Genomic DNA, 21001 nt, shown 5'->3' with positions numbered 1-21001 from the left:
TCATGTATCGTGTTATTGAGCCAAGGTTCATAAAGATAATATACGCATCATAAACTCAGCACACAGTAGATAATGGCTGTACTTGTTAGGAACGTTATTTCACTCTCATCAAACGCACAAAGAGCTCCCTACCCCATCTAAGTAGATGTTGATGAATCCTTCCTCCACGTCCACACGCTTCACCGAGCGGTCGCGCTTCAGCTACGAAAGCACAGACTGCCATCAGTATACTCCATCAGACATGAAATATATATTCTCATGCATTAGTCTGGTAGTATTAACACAAACAATATGTGACAGTATTTGCCGTCTAGTGAATTAGTCCCAGCCTGCTCATGGTTTCAATTTGTGCAGATGTTGAAGAACTGACCAGCTTCAGGGAGCTCTTATCCAGAATGTACCCAGACAGCAGTTTGATGTTGACGATGACCATGTTTGTTTCCTCTCTCCTGCCCTGGTACCTGCAAGCACACACAAGCAGCCGTCACGCCACTCACATTCTGTGGCTCCGCTTCACCTGATGCGATTATCAGCGGTTTGTCTTTACAATTTGGGATGCAGATGGACAATAGTTTTCTGCCAATATTCAATATCTTGAAATTATACAAAAGTTAATATCTGAAAATTTGAATACTCAGATGTCCCAACTGTATTTGTGGTAAACCGAATCTCTGCAGTTCTGTCATACGTTTAACATTTCTTTCTTGTTGTCGGTACAGAATGTTCTAAAGCAGTTTATCAAAGAGTATCTGAAATAGAACCCAAATCTGAATAAACGCAGACATCTAACAGTAAAAAGTGTGCAACTGAAACTACAGAAGCATTCATTACTCAAGTGTGCACCTTCATCATTTTAGGTTAAACATTAGGAAAGAAAACAGGAATCACAATCATAAACTGTTTAAAAACCGTTTGTAAGGAGCTGTTGTTGGTGCAACACTAACAAAAGGTCTGTATCCTGGCTGGTTTATGTGAAGGTCCTCTCAAAAGGTCACAGCCATTATTTGATCCCAACGGGTGTCTGTTGAGTTTTTTCCTCAGAATGAAACAGCTAACTACAGCTGGTGTTGACGCAGCTTCTTTTGCTCTGCGTTACATTACGGCACTATTTGCAGATGCAACTCGATCAGGATAAGTTTCATTATCCAGTGAAAGTCTCCACAAAATACCATCAATAATAGAACCTATTTATGTATACTACCAATCATCACACACACACACAGTACCTGACATGCACAAAGAGGATGAGCTGAGGCCTGCTGATGTTGCATTTGGCCATGGTGTTGGTAGAGATGTTAAAGGCAGAGAAGTCGGGGGGAGGGGGGATGTTGTAATGCATGGAGATCTGTGGAGAGACGGATCATCACAAACATCTGTCCTTTTATCACACACACACACACACACATACTCAGTGTGAAGAGACACACAGACTCCTGATCATTACCTACAAGGCTCGCTGAAGAACCAAACCCCTGCCACAGTTCTGATGAATCAAAAAGCCACTTAACTGAAATGTATACAGCCACTGTTCTGTAGGTACATTTGGATTCAAACTCCCAATAAAATATTGGGAATTCAAATGTCAAGTGTTCTTTTACTGAAGCTAATTAATGTTTAATGAAGCACCTCCACTCCCTGAAGTAGTTGGGATTACAGCCAGATGGATATAAAACATTTTGAGATTAAGATATGTCTGAGTAGAGATCATTTACAGTGGAACAATACACTTTTATAAAGATATCAGTAGCAATTAATATAAGATAACTGTATTTCTAGCTATTATTTAAAATAATTAAAATTTCAATGATAACTCTTTAAAATGTACAAACTATATTTAAACAAAATTGCAAATAAATAAAGTTGGATATATATGAAATACTGCCAGAAAATATATTGCTGTTGTCTACTGCTCTGAAATTTCTTTTTGCACATCTGTCAACATACACGCAGATACCAATGAATGTGTAACATCAGTTGATATTATCAGCCTGCTGATGTACATCTTGTCAAAACTCTTGTCAGTAATATTTATATGTGTTTTTAACTGGAGGGATACAGCTTTCATATATTGATTTCATTTGGAATATTTTAATTCACAGTAGTCCAGTCATTTTTCTTCGCCTCTAAGTTATCCTGTTCTCTTTCACCCCGAGCGTGCCCTGTTTCAGTTCAATCACAAGCTCCTGCTTCACATGTTCTGGTGTCGGGCTCATCCTGTGGGCGATCGTACCTGTGCCAGCACACAGCTCTGTCCCTGGGCTTTGACCGTGTACTCTCCAGGCACCTCGCTCAGCTTCTCCTCCTGGTACAGCAGCCTGTTGCTCTGATCCACCGTGAACTCTTTGTTCAGGCCTCCTAACGACGTCACCGTCACTGTAGTGCTGCCCTCCGCACTGTAGGTAGCAGCGCCGTACTGAGCCAGCGCCTGGAGGGCCACCACAGTGTCCTGAGGAGCAGAGAGGTGAAATGTGTCACTAAAAGCAGTTAGGGGGTTAAAGGCTTCCCATAAGCCACCTGTGTGTGTGGTCTGTCCTACCTGTGTGGAAGAGAAGCCACCATACGGGTTCTGCTGCTGAGTGAGCCAGCGGATGATGCTAGAGGAGTAATCCAGACCAAAGTCTGGCATGGGCGGACCGGAGAGCAGAGCAAGCAGCACGTAGGAGGTCATCTCCACCTCCAAAGAGTCCAGGCCTTTCCCAGAAGCCCCTGCTCTGTCCCAGTGACGGGTGCCACCTGCCAGTCAGAACAGTGGAGTCATCCACTAGGAGGTTAGCAATGACTAAAGTGCACTTCAGTTAAATTAATGAGTACATGTAGGTCTACAGCCTACAGATTTTCAAACTGTAAGTATTACAGAAGTTGTTCCAGATCTTTTGGATAAGACTGTAGAGATTTCAGTACCAGGTTCCCAAAATCTCCACCATGGAAAAAATTACCATCTCCTCTGTGCTTGTTTAACAGCTGCAGTTGGCTGTTGGTATTATGAAGGTTAAAGACCTTTCTTTTTTTAAAGACTAGACCTTTTTATTGTCATTTTGAAAAAAAAAAAACCAAGAACCAAAAAAACAGATTTGTGACACTACAGGCAAGGAAGTTCAAAGATAACATTTAAATAAAATAACAAATACTACACTGGCAAGCACAGACAATATAAACAATACAAAAATAACCACAACATTAAAAAAATACAATGGTGCATAATTTATGAAATCTTCAAACCTAGAGTGGGTGACATTCTGCTGTCTAATTAACTTAAGTGCTTTCATCACTTCCACTTTTACTGACACTTCAAGTGTCAATTGACATGTAGTGAGTAAAAGCAGTTGAACTGTCAGTTTTAGAATAAAAATTAGTTTAACTACTTTCAGATCTTCCAGTTCAACTGGCATTTTAACTGTGGTCATTGCTTACACACCAACTGACACTTCAACTGCTTACAGTGCACACACTTCCACTTCAACTAAAATTTCTACTACTTTTGCTTAAACTTACATTTCAATTGCATTCATATTTTTCTTCAACTGACATGTCTACAACGTTCAATGCTTACACTTCAAATCCTTTGAAGTCTCAAGTTTTGACCTGAAAAAGAGCTTCAGCTGCCACTGTTCATACACAATTTACTACAGCTGCTTTTACGACTTCCACTTCAACTGAAACTTTCAGCACAAATTATCACCTATGTTTCGATTGACATTTCAACTCCTTTCAGCACTTGAACTTCAACTGATACTTCAACGTTTTGAATTGACACTTCAACTTCATTCAAAACTTCTACTTCTTTCAGCACTTCTATTTTAACTGCTATTTTAACTTCTTTCATATTTGTATTTTGACTGCCACTTCAACTTCAATTGTTTCAGCATTTCATTTCGTATTTCAACTACAGATTTTCAAGATGTGTTCATTTTCTTCAGAAACTTCAGCCTTTTCTAGTTTTATGTCTGTGTTCATGCTGCTTGATGGCAGCAGTAAAATTGCTTGGGAAAAATCAGATGGTTTCGCTGTCTTACCCTGTGTGTTGGACTTCTGGTGCAGGTATGTGATGAGTTTGCTCCTCATCTCCTGGTCTCCAGCCAGAGTGAAGGTGTAGGACAGCAGGGCGGTGGTGTACAGGTTGTCCAGCTGGCCGGCCACTGCTTCCTTGAGACAGCTCAGGCATTTCTGTACCATGGGGTCCTGTCACACCACAGGCCAACACAAAGATGAGGCAATGCATAGGAGAATATGCAGAAGGGAGAGAAACAATTAATGAACCACTTTCTCTGCACGCTTCCAAAAATTACAGTTGCTCTAAGGTTGTATGCAAGGCAACTTTTTTTTAGCAATTCTTACAGACAAATGTCCCCAAGACAGACTATTTAAAGCTGAATAGACAATAAGAAACACGTGCAGACATCTCTGAAAGGCAGCGGCTCAATATTGCTCAGGGTGCATATAGTGTTACTTCTCTCACAGGTGACTGTGATTACTTAGAAATCTAAATCAAGTCATCTCAAAATCAAAACAGAAAATCAGACTGTTTGACAGGTCTGAGAACGAGGAGAGCCGCGTCAGACTCACCGTGACATTGGTGTCCAGCTCCAGCAGGGCAGCAGTGATGTAGGCTGTCAGGGACACATCGTCACTCACTCCTCCCTGGTGGAAACAGGAGTACAGTAGCAACAATCAGAAAACAAGCAGCGCTCTGTCACACTTAGATACTTACTTACTTCATGCTTTCCTTTTCAGTCAGTGTCGCTAAACTGGACAATTTTGATTGTTACACTTAACAACAACAACAACACATGTATGTAACATCCAAGTTGTAATTGTTTTCATTACGTTTTATACAATATATTGATATTTTGGGGGGTTATAATTTTACTTATACACATATGATGCTTTGACTGTAGTGAGATGGGGAACGACATACAACAAATATTCATTGCAGTTCATGGTTGACACATATTTTGCCCTTTTCATCAACAGATATTAGTTATGTCCTACACCGCACTGGGTTTGAGGCCCTGTTATCCTGGATCAATGTGTGAAACTCAGGGTCACAGAGCACTAAATGTGTTTTCACTTAGTGACAAAATGGATTCAGTGCTGATTGGAAGCATTGTTGCTTTATTACACGTGCACACACCTTGGCCATTAAAAACTCTTGATTAAAATTTAATTGAACAAAACTGTGCACAGTTCAGCTTGTCTCCTTTCCTTGCCTGAGAAAATAAACACAAGGATGAAACACACACCTGTAGACAGGTTTAAGGTTGTCAGCTTGTATATTGCCAGTGAGCCAATAATACCAACAAAAGGCTTGGATGTCATTTTTGAGGCTTTTATCTTTGTGTGTAAGAGAACCAAAAGCTAAGTCTGGGCTGAACAGATAAAACTCTGCCCTGTACCCTTATCTGGCGGCCATGCCCCGGTACTTCAGATTGTCACTCTCCACAAAAAAACATCACTGAATTAAAACACAAGGAGAAGTAGTCTGCAACTAACATTTCACATAAAAGCATTCACTTTAGACTGTCCTTGGCTTCTTGCTTATCACACAGTTGGTGTGTTTTACCAATTGCAAAAATTAGTCAACAGTACTCGGCCAGTACTTGGAAAAAGCATTTTATACATAACAACTATAGATGCTGTAGTTTCGTAGGGACTGGCTGGAAATCATTTCTTTGGGATATTTCCTCTGCTGTGTGTGTGTGTGTGTGTGTGTGCGTGTGTGCACATGCTTGCCTGCAGGCCCGGGGCAATCTCTGCTCTCTGCACACACTCTCAGTTCTCAGAAACTCCATGCAAATTGCTCCTCACATTGAGCTAATGCTGTGATTTTGTCTTATGGGAAAAATTCACCAAAGCAGAGCTCTGAACGACCAAAAGCAGATGATGTGAAACTAAATACTCCCATCTAAAATGTGCATGTTCAAACTGATGTCATTACCTTCATGCCGTTGTGGAAGAGTTTCCCCACAGATCTGATGCAGCCATCAGCCTGCTGGTGTCTGGTCAGCCACTTAATGGCATCTTCAATGTGCACGGGATGCACAAAGATGTATGGTCTCGCCCCGCCAAAGGACTTCATCACAAAAGAGGTCAACCTAGGACACACAGTTTTTAAAAAAACAAAATCTAACCACGTGTGCCTGTGTAACCCCATAATGAACCCAGCTTCAGGACAATTACATAACAACCTCCTGTCTCACACTAACACAGAGCGCTTGGTCTGAGCTGCATCCACAACAAAACAATCAGAGAGGCAGCAAAGGTCTTCTGGGAACTAAAATAACCACATTCCATTTATTTGGATCATTTATTCACACATCCTCATAATTCAGACGTAACTTCTTGGCATTAAACAGCTTCTTTTGATGTCTTCCAGTCAGTGTTTGAGCACACCACAGCACTCAAACTGCTCTTGTGTAAGGTCTTCAATGACATCCACACAGATAGTTGCAGAATTTTAGTCGCGGTTATTATTCAGTATTATTGGATCTCAGTGCTGCATTTGACACGGTTGACCACAACATATTACTCGACCGACTGGAAACCTGGTGGGACTTTCTGGCTCAGTGTTAAACTGGTTTGAAGCCTACTTAAAGGACACGGTCTACTTTGTGTCTATAGGTAATCACACATCTGAGCGGACAAAAATGACATGTGTTGAAGTGCATTGAACAAATCAACAATTGGATGTGCCAGAATTTTCTTCAATTAAACAAAGACAAAACTGAAGTCATTGTTTTTGGAGCAAAGGAGGAACGATTAAGCGTCAGTGTATTTAAATGTCTTTTCATATTGCTATGTTGCCTTTATGTAAAGCACTTTGAATTGCCTTGTTGTTGAAATGTGCTATACAAATAAACTTGCCTTGCCTTTATCAGAGCATGTGTGCTAAAAACAGCTGCCTGCTACGTCTGGAAACCAAAACAATGAGGTAAAAGAGGCTAAAAAGCTCTGCATGGCGCTGAAACCTCTGTGGGTTAATCGCTATAATCAGCACCTGTCACTCTACACATAGTCCTTTGAGCCATTGTTCATATAAAAATATTAATTAATTAGTGGAGCTTTAAATAAAAAAATCAATATATTTGCTAACACTTTAGTGAAAGTCCTTGTTCCCAAGTCCTGGAATTTTAAGTGATTTGGACAATTCCACCCAATCTCCTGTTGGAATTTTAATGCAGTTGAATACTTGAGGGCCCTAGTTTCTCCTAACCACAAACACACACCCACACACACACTCACCAACTGCCAAACTGCCCAGCACCCTTTCAAACAGCAAAGGCTTTGTTAAATCCCCCGAGGCACTCTGCTTTAAGCCAATTAAATGCAATTATTAATATTTTCTGGCAGGTTCCCCATAAAGTAAATTATTAGGATGCTTGCTGGTGCCAAACACCTCCCACTGTGTCTGCATGTCATTTTTCAAATGAAGTGTGAGATTTGAGCTGAAAATATTTACTGTTTAACAGCAAAGCTGTTATGTTTTAAAATGTTCTATAGCCACTGATGCAACTGCAATATATCATGAGTTATATAATCATGAACATTATTCATATTATTTTGGTACTTATGTTTTCAAAAATGCACATCATCAAGTTTTAGTAAGTAAAGTGAACACAACAGACAGTGGGTGGGATTTCTGGTCCCTCCTCATTTTACCCAATATTTATATATATCTACATTTTACTAGTATTGGGGCTATTTGGGAAACTAAAATTCATTATATGTTATGTTAAATATCATTTTAAAATAATACTAGTTATAAATACAATTACTAGTATTATTTTAAAAAAATACTTCTATAAATACTTAAAAAATAACACTTCTAATTTAATACTGTGTGTTAATGTATGATATCGGCTCACTTGTTTTTTTGTTTTTTTTATTGAATCAAACTTGTAACCAGTTTCTATATGTTCACAGAAAATGTATTGGCTATTGCACGTCATTTATATAGTGTTTGTGTCCTAAGCAGCATCCAGCCACTATGTTACTAAGGCAAGTTTACTGACCAGGTGTTTCCAGAGTCATCATTCTTCCCAAAGGCACTGTAGGAACCGTCATCGTGCTTGTAGGTAAGCTCCCTCTGATACCCTACAACACACAGACACACATGAACAAAACCATCAAACCTACAAAATTAGGCCCCTTTGCAGGCAGACAGAAAGCAGCCTGGCCTTAAAACAATACAAGGGGCTACGCTGGTGAGGGCCTGTCGTTTCAGATACCAGTCAGACGATGAAACACAATCCTGGACGGCTGGTTTAAATAACAGATCCATGAGACCGAAGGCTTATCAGATGTCAAAACACTGCACACCAATTTATAATACTATGAGACAAGACTTCACAACTTTGCAAAGTTATCACTGCGACAATCATGCTATCTTTCATCGAGATGCTTTATGAGGTAAACAGTGGAAATATGGTGTTCATGTTACAGAGTAATTCTAAAACAGGGTGAAGATTTTGGTATCGGAAGCTTTCTGCTTTCCATTTGTGGTCCGAGTAATATTGACCAATCACATTCAAGCAGGCTTTGGCTGCATGCATGTAAACAGTCCGTGTTATCCGTTATCCGGATATCTGCTGGCTACACGAGAAGCCCCGAAACACTGGCTAGAGGCTAAAAAGGGCTAAATCGTCATCAGACCAGATCGCATAGTAATCTACCAGGAATGTGCGCTTGCATGTATTTTACTGGCCAACGCAGCGCCTTGAGCCACGTTCCCTTTTGATGCCAGATAACGCTGTCTGAACACGGCCAGCCCCCTCATTCATTTGGGACGTTCATTATTTATTTAACTCTGAACTGGTTTAAACCTGAACCTACTGACAACACTTGCCATACAAAAGGCATTATTTTCTGTCGGCGACAACTGAAAAACATTTTGGGAACTGATGGATATTTTCAACCAAAAGGTAAAATGCAGACTGGAATAATCATTCAAACGCCAAAACCCAGAATCTGTTCGGAGAGAAGGCATTCTTCCAGCTGCAGATGGGCTGCGTCTTTTGAAGCTGAGGATGGTGGTTCATTTAAGACACACAGACATTTATTGTTAATCGTAGAGGGGACAGAACATCTCACCGCTCTCCAGGAAGCGTGTTGCTCTGTCCTGAATCTCCTTGGTCAGCTGACCCGTGCTTTTCAGGTAGTTGAGGATGAAGATGTTGGGAGCAAACAGCACCATGTTCTGCTCCCCGCAGCCGTACGGCATGGCCAGGAGCTTGTCCAGGTTCTTCATGGCCCGGCCCATCAGGTCACCTGCAGAAAGATGAGATTCCAAGATTACACCCCGCCAAGGTTTTATTCTTAGCAGGTTTGAAGGTTAAAATACAGTAGACAGTATTAACTGGTCCATCAGTTACACATGTTAAGGTCTTGATAGCTGGAGGAGTAAAAAAAAATGACAGAGACTTAAAGTGTCTCCAAACAGTGTCACTAACCCAGTACAGAGACAGAGGCCCTGGCTGATCCAGCCACAAACATCTCAGGCAACAGAAGAGAGATTTTCTTCTCCACGGGCCCCTCTGGCAACACAGAGAGCAGAAAAGACGACACATAAATGATACACGAAGGAGGGAGCTTAAAAGAATAATTTGACTTTTTTATTTTATTTTTTTTTTTTTTTTTACAGAAATTCACTTTCTTGCCGAGAGTCAGATAAGAAGATACCGATCTCATGTCTCCACGGTAAATTTGCCACTACAGCTAGCAGCTGGTTAGCTTAGCACGTAGCCCCCCATAAAACCGAACTTCACGGATTAAACAAATAAAATATAACATGTTACTTAGTGAGCTTGAGGTGCTGGTAGGAGGATTTTTACCTTTGGACACAATTAGCTTAGCATAAAGACTGGAAACAGGAGAAAACAGCTAGCCTGGTTGTCTCCTGGCTTTGTTACAGGTATCAGTGATGTGTGATTTTATTTAAATCACGTCACTTTGTTAAGTGTTTAAATAAGTGAGTTCATGTAGCAACCAAATTACGTCTGTTATCCTTTTGTCCCGATATGCAAGATAATTACCATCCGTTCCATTTCATACATATCTATCTCTGATCTGACAAACAAATGCTTCTTAATAATAATAATGAGCAGCCAATAAGAATTAATAATCCCTCACACTGAACAACTGCGAGAACTTCAGCCTAACCCTGACACAGGTCTCCATGTCAGAATGACAGCTGAAGACAATTTATCATATGTCCTAGTTTTCACTCTGTTCTGAATGAGAGGATCAAGATGGCCGTTAACCCTGAGGATTTCAGATAGCAGCCACAGGTCAGTTGTGAATGCTCACCTGCAGGACAGAGGAGAGCGTTATGACTGACCATCTGTGGTGTTCCTTCAGCCTTGAGGAGAGAGGCAAAGAGAATGTTATTAGTGAATATTGATTTTATTAAAAAGGCAACAGAACAAGTGTGTATCCATGAACACACGCTGTAGTTGATTTTGATTCAATCCCACATACGTCCTGCTGCCCCAAATACTCCCTAGTGCACCAAATGTGGATTAATCCAAATCTCAAAATAGTCCCCAACAAATCCACTATTTCCTCCTGTTTGAGTAATATTTGCTAAAAACTACAATGCCCGGCTGTTAAAGGACATGACTGATTCTTTTTAAACAATAAAACTATATGTTACAAGTTATTTAAGATGTATTTCTTCAGTAAGAACAAATGGACTATGTGCCAGCCTTATTATTAAAAAAAAAGGACATGCCACAACCAACTGAAAATAACAGGCTGATATATTTGTGTTGTTTGATATACAAATTTCATGACATTAAGAAAAAAAGCCAGCACACTGACAGAAAAGAGGAGGCTATTCAGATGCAAACATACATGGTCTGTAAGTTCTGCTGCCGATGGTTCATTTTTGTCACCTTGTGCACATAATAAATGGATTCTTTTTTGTTAATATGTGGGCATTTTTCCTATGAAATGGGACTGTTTGATCTTAACTATTTTTATTGCTTTTAGTAGAACATAAAGAAAGCAAAATAACTACAATAAAATCACAACAGACCAGGTCACCAGAGGTAATACAGACATTACACATACATACACAATAAAAGATGCGTTTACTGTATGTTAAAAAGGTCACTTTTCCAATTTTCACAGAAAAAACAAGTATACATGTCTTTATTAAAACACAAATATGTGACTGTTTAAACTTTGGCCCCTAACACTACTTCTTGAAAAGCCTGGATTCAAGATCGCAAACCCTTTCACATGTGTTTGTCTCAACCATTAAAAAGGTCCAGTGTGGAGGATTTAGTGGCATCTAGCGGTGAAATTGCTCGCCTCACCCTCCCCTTCCAAGCGTGTAGGAGAAACTACGGTGGCCGCGAAACTCACGAAAAACACGAACGGCCCTATCTAGAGCCAGTGTTTGGTTTGTCCATTCTGGGCTACTGTAGAAACATGGCGGTGCAACATGGCGACCTCTGCTTCCTATGTAGATTAAAAACGGCTTATTCTATTCTAAGGTAATGAAAACACAACAATTCTTATTTTCAGGTGATTATACACTAATGAAAACATACTTATGAATATTATATTCCATTTCTGCCAATAGCTCCTCCTACACCTGCTGGTGTCACTGTGTTCATAATTAGATGCATCAGGAAAGACACAGGTGAGGGGGGACCAGGTTGACCAAAAGGAGCAACTCCTTCATTTCAAAGCTGGATCTAACATTTTGTACACTTCATGTTCTGGATAATCTGGACACAAACGCCAAGATGGCTGCTAAACCACAGCACAACTGAATCTGTGCCTTCTGGACTGGCTGCACAAAAATACTTAAAATGTTCATCACAAATGTGGAAAAAACTGGTCAGAGATGGTGTTTTTTACATCTGAGCAATTAAGTGACATCCGAAGACGTATTTTTTCTCAAAAGGAACCTTGTTGATGCTTCTTTTCCCCAGTGTGTTTGTATGCTTATAACAATATTGTTTGTCTTTTTATTTATATATTTATTAAAAAAAAATTCCTTTCCTCTTTTATTGAATTCTTTTGTATGTACTGATATTATTGTATTTGTAACTGTGGAAATCTCTGTAACCCAGGTTTTGAAAAGTGTTATAAAAATAAAGTTACTTAATTGCTTAAATACATGTGCTCAAGAGAAAACTTCACAAGTTGAAAAAGATTAAAAATAATTTTCATAGGTTTGTTATTTATCATGTAAAATGTCTCTGGATTACAGACAACCCTCATTACAGAGTTAATTCTTTAGTGATTCTTCTTGACTTGTGATATGAAATATAAGCAATTCTAAGACTTTTTTAGACCATTAAAAATGTATCAAAGTAATAGTAGTGCTGCAACTAAAACTTATTCAGAATTGATCATTCTAACAGGTGTTTTAACTATATCACACTACAGTTTCCCCCCCATGTTTTGTGAGCAGCTGCTCTGATGTTTAGTGTTGTGTTCGACAGTCACTGACCTCCACCAGCAGGGTGTGGACCACTGTGTCGATTCGGCCCGTGGTGGGGATGGTGGCCACCTCGTTGCCACACAGTAAGTCGGTCTTCAGGGCCTCTGCGCTGACCTTCAGATTCACCTGACCTGTGTGCACACATACAGTCTTATTCTGAAAAGCAGGGCTGTATTAATTACCACTCCCTGTCACACTGTCACATTTGTGTACGGAGGCAAAACAGCTTCCCGTCTGCTTTTCAATCCAACTCATTATCCTCCCTGTTCCTCCATCCCTCCTCTCTGTGTTTTCCTTCCTCCCCCAGTTTCCTATCTTATTCGCCCTCATTAATCCCTATTTGTTGCCTTATTATACTGCCTCTCCCCCATACTGCTCTATCTCCCACCCCCTCCATTCCTTCACAGCCCACAATCCTTCACACAGAGGACAAGTACAGATCACCCCCCGAGGGAGAGGTTTCTGAGTGTTTCGTCAGAGATACTACCTGACTTGTTAGTACAAGTGATTGTCAGCATTCCTCTAAGGGGGAGTTAGAGGAGTGCAATTTGACATTCATCAGAGCCTCGTCTCCATCCCTGCTGATGGAGGCTGATAGAAATCCTCTGCTTTCAGGCCAGGCAGCGTTACAACAACAGCCCCCTGTCTTTGCTTCCAGCAGTGCAGACGCAACAGCCGTCAGTGCCCTTAATACAGATTAATTAGCTTGTTCTGTCTCATCTTTGTCACTGAAAGTGTAAGTTTGGTATTGGACGTAACAAACAACATCAGTATTTAATTATAAAGATGTGAAGATTGCATTCTATTATTAGTGACACTAATAACAGGCAGGGAGAGCACAGCTGTGATTGGTATGACACAGTGTTCAATCAATTTTTGAAGGACACTGATAGCTTCGATCCAAAAATATCTAATAGGTGATTAACATCAAAATTAAACTTTTCTTAAAATCCTAAATTTATCCATTTTTTATATTTAGCTTTTCCCTCAGAATGATCTCTGAATTAGTCTGAATGCTCGTTTAGAGGCTTTCCGACCTGACACTAACAAATTAAAAAAAGGACCATACCAGTGTTTTTACCAATTCACTACAAAGCATGAGTACTTTACATTACTATTTCCAAGGCACACTATAGTGTTTTACATTTATGAATGCGTGTTTCATACACATTCACACATTTAATTTCATACCTTTTAGGTATCCATTTGCTTTTTCCACATATGATTCATTCAACTGTTCTGTTATGCTTTGTAATTTTTTATGCATTGAAAAACAGTTGGGTGAGATGTTCTCCCCATAATTGCTATAATAATTAATTAATCTATTCCAGATTTTTTTCTTGGCCTATAAAAAAATGTCCATGTCCCCAGATTCCCGAGAAAGAAATACAGAAGACATGATCCCAATGTCCTCAATATAGCAACAGCCCTGGTGGGGAACTGGATCCTGAGATTCTTTTTTAATGCTTTCTTAACACTGAAAGAAACATTGTCTATCACAAAGCCTTCTCCTACAGAAATAACACATTTCAGGATTGTTCAGCCTCGGTTGTTGTGTGGTTTTCAGTGGTGGAAAACGTATTTACAATTGTTACTTACTGCGAGTAAAAGTAATAACACAATGTGAAAGTCGTCCATTACCAGTAATGTCCTGCATTCAAAATCATTTAATGACTTTAGACACTGTTGGGTAGTTTTATCTAGTGCAATCCATCATATTTTATAAACTCATCACATGATTTGTATGTAAAAATGTTAATCTGCAAAGTAACTAGTGAATACAGCTGTCAAATAAATGTAGCAGAGTAAAAAGTTAAATATAAGTACTTCAAAACTGTACTGGACAGTAACAGAGTAAGTGTACTTTTCACCACAAGTGGTTTCCAAATCAATATGCACTCACGGCTGCATTACCACACAGCAATAACATCACGTGTTTTTTAAATTTCTAAAATCGAGTGGAATTAAGCCAGCATTACTTCTGGTCAGCTATCTATTAATACCTAGGGCAGAGGGAGTTACAATCCATGAGAAGGTCCTGCTCTCCTCCCCACACAGACACACACTGTACTGGCAGCCATCACAGTTTCTGGCGGTGTACTGGTCTGAATCAGCCAGTGTAACCTGCACCTGCAGACAGAAACATAGACAAAACATACTCAGAAATAGAAATAAATAAAATGTATAAAACGTGCAAAGACAGAGACAAATAAGCATTTTAATTATTACTCTGTTTCGTATCATTTCATTTTAACAAGCCAACATCAAGTCAAATTAATCGTACCCGCAGATTACATCATCATCATGATTCTTGTGAATCTATTTAAATAAATAAAATCTATAAGACATTAAATATTTACCATAATGCATTTGGAGAGATAGTTGAAGACAGTGGCTTTGAGTGTGAACACCTCCCCTCGGATGACAGAGTAGGGCAAGGTGAGACTGACAAAGAACGGCTGGAAGGCAGTCAGTCCAGTGTTGGGCGACACGCCAAAGCCCACAGAGGAGACACAGAAAGCTCCAGCTGCCCACTTAGTGATGGTGTCAGGGACCGTCTTCTCCACATTCACTGAGCCACTGTCTCTGTACAAACGCACAAGCAAGAGTCAAATGAAAGAGTTCAAGTAGCATGGAGTTGTACGAGTGAAAACAGCAAATTTCATGACAATCTGCATTAATACATGAGATATCTTGTGGTTTTGGCTTTAGGGGGGCGCAAGAGGAAAGATCCATCCTCTGGAGGGTTCAACTGCTCAGTAAAGTTCATTGTAATGGTTTACTCATTATTATGTACTAGTGGACGTGGTTAATTCTGTTAGAATTAATGTACGACCAAACTGGAGATACCGCTAACAGGAAGTAAAAACTGTGTCTTCGGTGGTGGACAGAAGCTTTACTCCTGCGCCGCCCGGGCACCAAATAAACTTCTAACAAGAGTAGGAGTCTAAAGCCACGCTAGCAGCTCTGTCAGGCTGGACTTAGGCACAGCTGTGTTTTGAGGTAAATGCTAACATGCTCACAATCTCAACGCTAACTTACTGATGTTAAGCAGGTATAACGTTTACCATGTTCACTATTACAAGTTATTACAAATCATCCTGAGGGGGAAATTAACGTGTGCATCAAATTTCCTGAGAAAACATCCAGTAGTTGTCGAGAACATTCGGTCAAAACCATTAAAATGTTAACCTTATCGTGGTGCTAGGGGAAAAGTCCGGACATCACCAAAGTCAGGGTCGCCTCTGGGGATCATGAATGTCTGTACAAACTTTCAAGGCAATCCATCCAATTGTTATTGAGATATTTCATTCTGTACCAACTGACAGATCGACAACGCCATCTTCAAACAAAACAGTCATCTTCACGGTGGCACTAGAGAGAAGTCAGGACATTACCAAAGTCATTAGGATGCATCCTATGAGGACCACGAACGTCTACTCCAGACTGAATATCTCAACAACTATTGGGTCGATTGCCATGAAACTTTGACAGTTTGACATTGCCATCCCTTGACTATGCTGCCAGCGTGACTAAAAACATATCACCTCATGACAAATGTGTGAGTAGTGAAACAATTAGCCAACTGATCAATTAGCCAAGACGCTGAAAACCTTTTTACACAATTTGCTTCTCACTAAGAGTGACGAGTTTCTACGTGATCACAACATTTTCTATCAAAGTAAGAACAGTTTTAGTTATTGTGTTTTTTTCACTGCTCTTCTCACTGGTTTGAAGTGGGCGGGGCTCAGTTGGAAACATGTGATGTCACATAAACCCATAAACCAATCAAATGACTAGGCACCATTTGAACCAGTATCTGATGCCAGTTGTTGGGTTGTTAGGCCACTGTCACTGAGTTTTTTTTTTGTGTTAAACTCTTCATACATATTTTTTTTCCTCTTCATACATATTTTGTTTCATATAATTGTAAATTGAACATCTTTGGGTCTTGGGCTGTTCTTTCGCCACTATTTTCTGACATTGTATAAATGTCTCATCTGAATAGTCTTATTAATCAATTAACCAAACAAAAAACAACAAATCAGTTTAATAGATAGATAATTATTTGTGGTATGAAAATAAAACATGTCTGAAATAATACAAGAAACTCAACATTCTTTGCTTGCACATAATCTGTCAATGTTCAAAATGCACAAATGAATGAAATGAAATGTCTGAAAATATATATTTTTATAAATGTGTTGATCCTTTTCATAGGATATATTATTATTATTACCCCACAGTAACTAGGTCCCAGATCCAGGTCTCAGGGAAGAAGGTCCTCACGGTCTCCTTCTTCTCCTCCTCTTTACCTCTCAGCACTTCACCTTTACTCTGTGGCATGTTGAAGGCCATGGGAACCGGAGAGTCTACAAGATCTAGGAACACATGGATAAAAAAAAAATAATCCAATTACACAACTAAACTTACCCAACAGAAACCAGCTCCCAGATCCAGGTCTCAGGGAAGTATGTTCTAATAGTCTCCTTGGTTGCTCCAGCTTGATCTTCATCAGACAAAGACGCCCGCTCCCCTTCTTCCGCTTCTATAGCTGCATCTTGGTCTACAGCTACATAAGTTTACAGTATAATGCTAGTTTCTTGTTCTGGGTCAATATCATTGGGCAGTGGAGTCAATGGACAATACCAGTGGCAAACCATAAAACATACCATCATAGTAAAGTAAGTCATAGTTCCTTTCATGGCAGTTATATGGTTTTTTCACATCGGAGTTGGTCACAATTTTGATTCCAATATCCTAGAAGGGGAGTGAGAGAAATAAAAACCAAATAAGAGATTGTAAAGTCATATACTGTATATGATTTGGTCACTACTGATGAACACACAGAATGAAACAGAAAACAACTATATTCCTCAAATAAAGTTTGAGATGACGACTGAATAACCCAGATAGAGATAGATACATACATAGATAGATATTTTGTATCATATTCTATATTTATTTTTATTATAAATACGCAACTGACTACATATTATACGATCAATGGCAATGTCATCCCCTGTAGCCTATTCTTTAATAGCCAGTCAAAATGACCAATTTTCTACTTTAAAGATGCTGTAGACGTCATTCTTCTGATCGGGCGGTCTAAAGTAGACTGAGCGCTTCGCTCGACCAGCTGCGTCCACGTCGACCAAAACCGCCGGTCCAACTTCTGGTTCAGGCTCAGGCTCAGGCTCAGGCTCAGGCTCTGGCATTGGCACAGGGAAGCAGGGATATGGCTCAAAGTCTTCAACATCATAGGCGTATCCTGACAGCTTCTGTAAAGGCAGCTGGCTGTACACCTGCACAAAAACACGCACATGTACACGAGCCTGGGTAAGTCATCGGTATAGGCAGCAGGTACAGGCCAGCCCACCACAAATATGATGAAGGTCTACATAATCATGTTCTTAATACAAATAACTATGCCAGTCCACACTATATTTTGTTAATAAATAAATTAGTACTATTTCCACTTGTCTCATCTCTGAAATCAAGGCATTGTGCTTTCTACAATAAGAACACCATGTTCAGGTGTCGGTAAAGGCACCAATGGTAACACTGGTCAAACTAGCACTGAGGATCGGTGTCGTACATAGTCGACAGTGAGTTCCTGCTCTTGCTGCAGCAGCAGGACGCTCTGGTCGATGGCTCTGACGGAGCACATGGAGCCTGGGTGAGCCTGGAGACTGAGCGTGGTCTTCTCTGCTGGAAGCTCCTGGAGAGAGGAGAACTTCAGAGACACCTGCATAGGAGACACCAAGGTGGACAGTCATGAGTTTGAGAGCGGATTAGAGGAGGGAAGGTCACAAGTACTAGACTTGACAATCTAAAACGCATATGTCTTCATATTTTATTGTGTATCAAAAGTCTGGGACTCATTTATTGTAGCTTTATGTTATTAAAAAGACCTAATGGGTCATTCAGGTGGTACCTTGTTATTGAGGCAGAGCTGAATGGGGAAGTCCTGGCTATCGGCCACAGTCTCTCCACTGGGCATCACAGTGTAAACTACCACTTGGGCAAATGGTGCCAGGTTTGTAACCTGACGGAGCGATACGGACAACTCTCCTTTGTTGACTGAGGCAAGAAGCACAAAAAGACAAGGAAATGTGACATGTGATCATATGAAGCTATCAAAATACATAAAATATATAAATATATATATATATATATATATATATATATATATATATATATATATATATATACACACACACACACACACACACACACACACACACACACTTTCTCATTTTGTTAATATCAAATCAGATATTTGTATTTTGGTTAAACAGGGGGCAAATTATCTGCTAGATTAGCGTGAAGCTAATGTAGCTAAGTAGGTTTGCCTGAAGCCTAGCAAATGAGCATTTTTGCCTTTTATTTCATAGACAGTACAGAGACAAACAGGAAATGCGGGGAAAGAAAGGAGGTATGACACGCAACAAAGGCCCCCGGCTGGTACCAAACGTTGAGGTTATGTGGTATGTACCCTAACCGTTAGGCTGCTGACGTGTCCAGCAAATTAGCTACTTGAGGGCATAAGAGCAGTGAGTGAACCAAAACGGTCACGTTGCAGGCCATAAAACTAACACAGTGAGCTGAAAGACGCTGAAATGGTCCGCAGAACTAAAGACAGAGACGGGTGATAATTCCGTCCTGTCTCCACATAAAAAAAAAAAAAAAAAAAGTCACAAATATACAGCTTTATTAAAAAGTAATTTCCTACAACAGCAGGCACTGTCGTTTCTAGCAAACATCGCTCAAACAGGAGTAAATTATGTTTTTGTTGGGGAATATTTTCAGTTGTGGATTTTGTGCGCGACAGCAATGACAGTGTATGCGAGACTGACAACATAAACTACGATGGCCGTGTTCATGGTAATGAAAGTACATGTCAAATTGTAACGGTGTAGCTCATTGATGTGTTTTTTTATTTATTTTTTTTTTTAAACAAAGTCTATTCTTATGTCTTATTCCTCTCTTGCATAAACCTGGCTACACACAAAAACTTGTTAATAGGATCAATTAATTAATTGTTGGCTGTGATCTTTTCATGGGATTTGCTGACAATAAGAGCAATACAGTTTATCACCAGACTTATCCTTTAAGATGGCTGTCTTAGTTTAAGAAACATTAGTTTTTACCAGTTCCTGCTTTAACGGCCACTGGGACACGACCGTGCTGCACAATTCCACCCCTGGACATCACCTACAAAACAGCACAGGCAGAGAAATTTCATGTGTGTTTTTCACACAATAGGGTGAAGAATTCTGGAATCCATTTTTATATACTCTGTGTACACTTTACACAATTAGGTCCACCTCCCATGCAAAAAGCCTTTTCAGAGACTGCGTCAATAGAGTATTTTAACGTTTTGTTGAACAGTAATTAAACCAATGTAGGCAATGCGTTACCCTAAGCAATTTTAAAAACATGATGGATGTCACCGTCACCAGCTACTCAGTACACCAAGTTAGTACAAATAAAAGCACACCACATGACTCCCCAAAAAAAAAAAAATAATAATAATAAAATGGAGATGACCAGGTATACATTTCTAAAAATGTAAATAATCAGCAGGATATTGCCCCATTGTCTCACTACTTTGCTTTGAGTCCATTTGCAAATGCTTGAATAAAATACAGGAAAGACAATATTGTTGTTGTTCATGTTTGTTGCAGAAATCCCACCACACTCATAACCCATCATGAGTCTTACCAGGTAAAAGAAGTCAAGGACTTCCTGTCCCTTCTTTATCTCCTCCCCCTGGATGATGTACTGAGCACGCACAGTTGCATCTTTGTCACAGGAGATCGACCCGCTGACTTGCATGAGCTTCAGAAAACTACTGCTCTTGGAATAAAATGCTGCGGCGTGGTGGTAGGCCGACCTGTACTCTGGTCTACGCACATTGGGCACATATGGCTCATTCTCCTCCGCCTTTTTAGGCCTCGCCTGTTGACACAAGAGCCACGGGTCAAAAGTCACATTTTCACTCAACAGCCTTCACTTATTAACCTCTTCTTCTTAAATGGCATAATAAGTACGATTTTCCTAAATCCTTCCTTATGACCCACTAGACGTGTGTGGCAGTGTCTGTATCTGCAGAGACCCTGCCCTCTGCCTGGATTTTCTTCTTATTTTGCTGCGTTCTGGACGTTTCTGGGCGTCAACCTTTGGGCAGCGAGCAGGTTTCATCGCTGTCTCTGTCCTCTGCTCTCTGTCTGTGTCATGGATGTATCTCCAGCACTGGCACAGCGCTAAAACGAAGCGTGGAGATGGGTCTGGCTATGCAAAGAGCTGCAGGTCTGTGTGTCTGTTTGACCGAGGGCAGGGCTGAGCCACACGCACAGCAGAGGAAAGCGGACAGGATGAAGCGTTGCTTCAGCTGCATGTTTACACAAAATTCAGAAATGTGGCTCCTTCCCGCAGGGTTGTGTGGAGGTGTGGCCGTGTTTGTTTGTGCTTTACAACGTTACCGGCATGAATCTCTCTCTCTCTCATATATATAGTGTGTTTACAATTGATAAATACTGA

General features: G+C 40.1%; 1 protein-coding gene across 2 annotated transcripts in view; it reads right to left on the bottom strand.

Annotated features, from left to right (window-relative positions):
• LOC122879615 (alpha-2-macroglobulin-like protein 1) overlaps positions 1 to 21001 on the bottom strand; it is a 35622-nt gene that overhangs the window by 2707 nt on the left and 11914 nt on the right. The window contains exons 12-33 of one of the 2 annotated variants that reach the window (XM_044203981.1): positions 20183 to 20419; positions 19609 to 19672; positions 18393 to 18538; positions 18054 to 18203; positions 17524 to 17760; positions 17128 to 17215; positions 16889 to 17027; positions 14815 to 15040; positions 14458 to 14584; positions 12464 to 12585; positions 10303 to 10354; positions 9447 to 9530; positions 9088 to 9264; positions 8010 to 8091; positions 5936 to 6092; positions 4564 to 4638; positions 4014 to 4179; positions 2537 to 2733; positions 2231 to 2446; positions 1227 to 1345; positions 371 to 461; positions 133 to 201 (exon numbers count right to left, since the gene is read on the bottom strand). In XM_044203981.1, the coding sequence (XP_044059916.1) occupies positions 133 to 201; positions 371 to 461; positions 1227 to 1345; positions 2231 to 2446; positions 2537 to 2733; positions 4014 to 4179; positions 4564 to 4638; positions 5936 to 6092; positions 8010 to 8091; positions 9088 to 9264; positions 9447 to 9530; positions 10303 to 10354; positions 12464 to 12585; positions 14458 to 14584; positions 14815 to 15040; positions 16889 to 17027; positions 17128 to 17215; positions 17524 to 17760; positions 18054 to 18203; positions 18393 to 18538; positions 19609 to 19672; positions 20183 to 20419 (3021 nt within the window). Of the gene's footprint in view, positions 1 to 132; positions 202 to 370; positions 462 to 1226; positions 1346 to 2230; positions 2447 to 2536; positions 2734 to 4013; positions 4180 to 4563; positions 4639 to 5935; positions 6093 to 8009; positions 8092 to 9087; positions 9265 to 9446; positions 9531 to 10302; positions 10355 to 12463; positions 12586 to 14457; positions 14585 to 14814; positions 15041 to 16694; positions 16837 to 16888; positions 17028 to 17127; positions 17216 to 17523; positions 17761 to 18053; positions 18204 to 18392; positions 18539 to 19608; positions 19673 to 20182; positions 20420 to 21001 lie in introns of both variants that reach the window. The other variant, XM_044203980.1, reaches the window with a different exon arrangement.

The sequence above is a fragment of the Siniperca chuatsi genome, linkage group LG7, assembly GCF_020085105.1.
Source record: "Siniperca chuatsi isolate FFG_IHB_CAS linkage group LG7, ASM2008510v1, whole genome shotgun sequence".
Lineage (NCBI taxonomy): Eukaryota > Metazoa > Chordata > Actinopteri > Centrarchiformes > Sinipercidae > Siniperca > Siniperca chuatsi.
The sequence above is the reverse complement of the archived record's forward strand: the minus strand, read 5'-3'. Positions and strand labels throughout refer to the sequence as shown.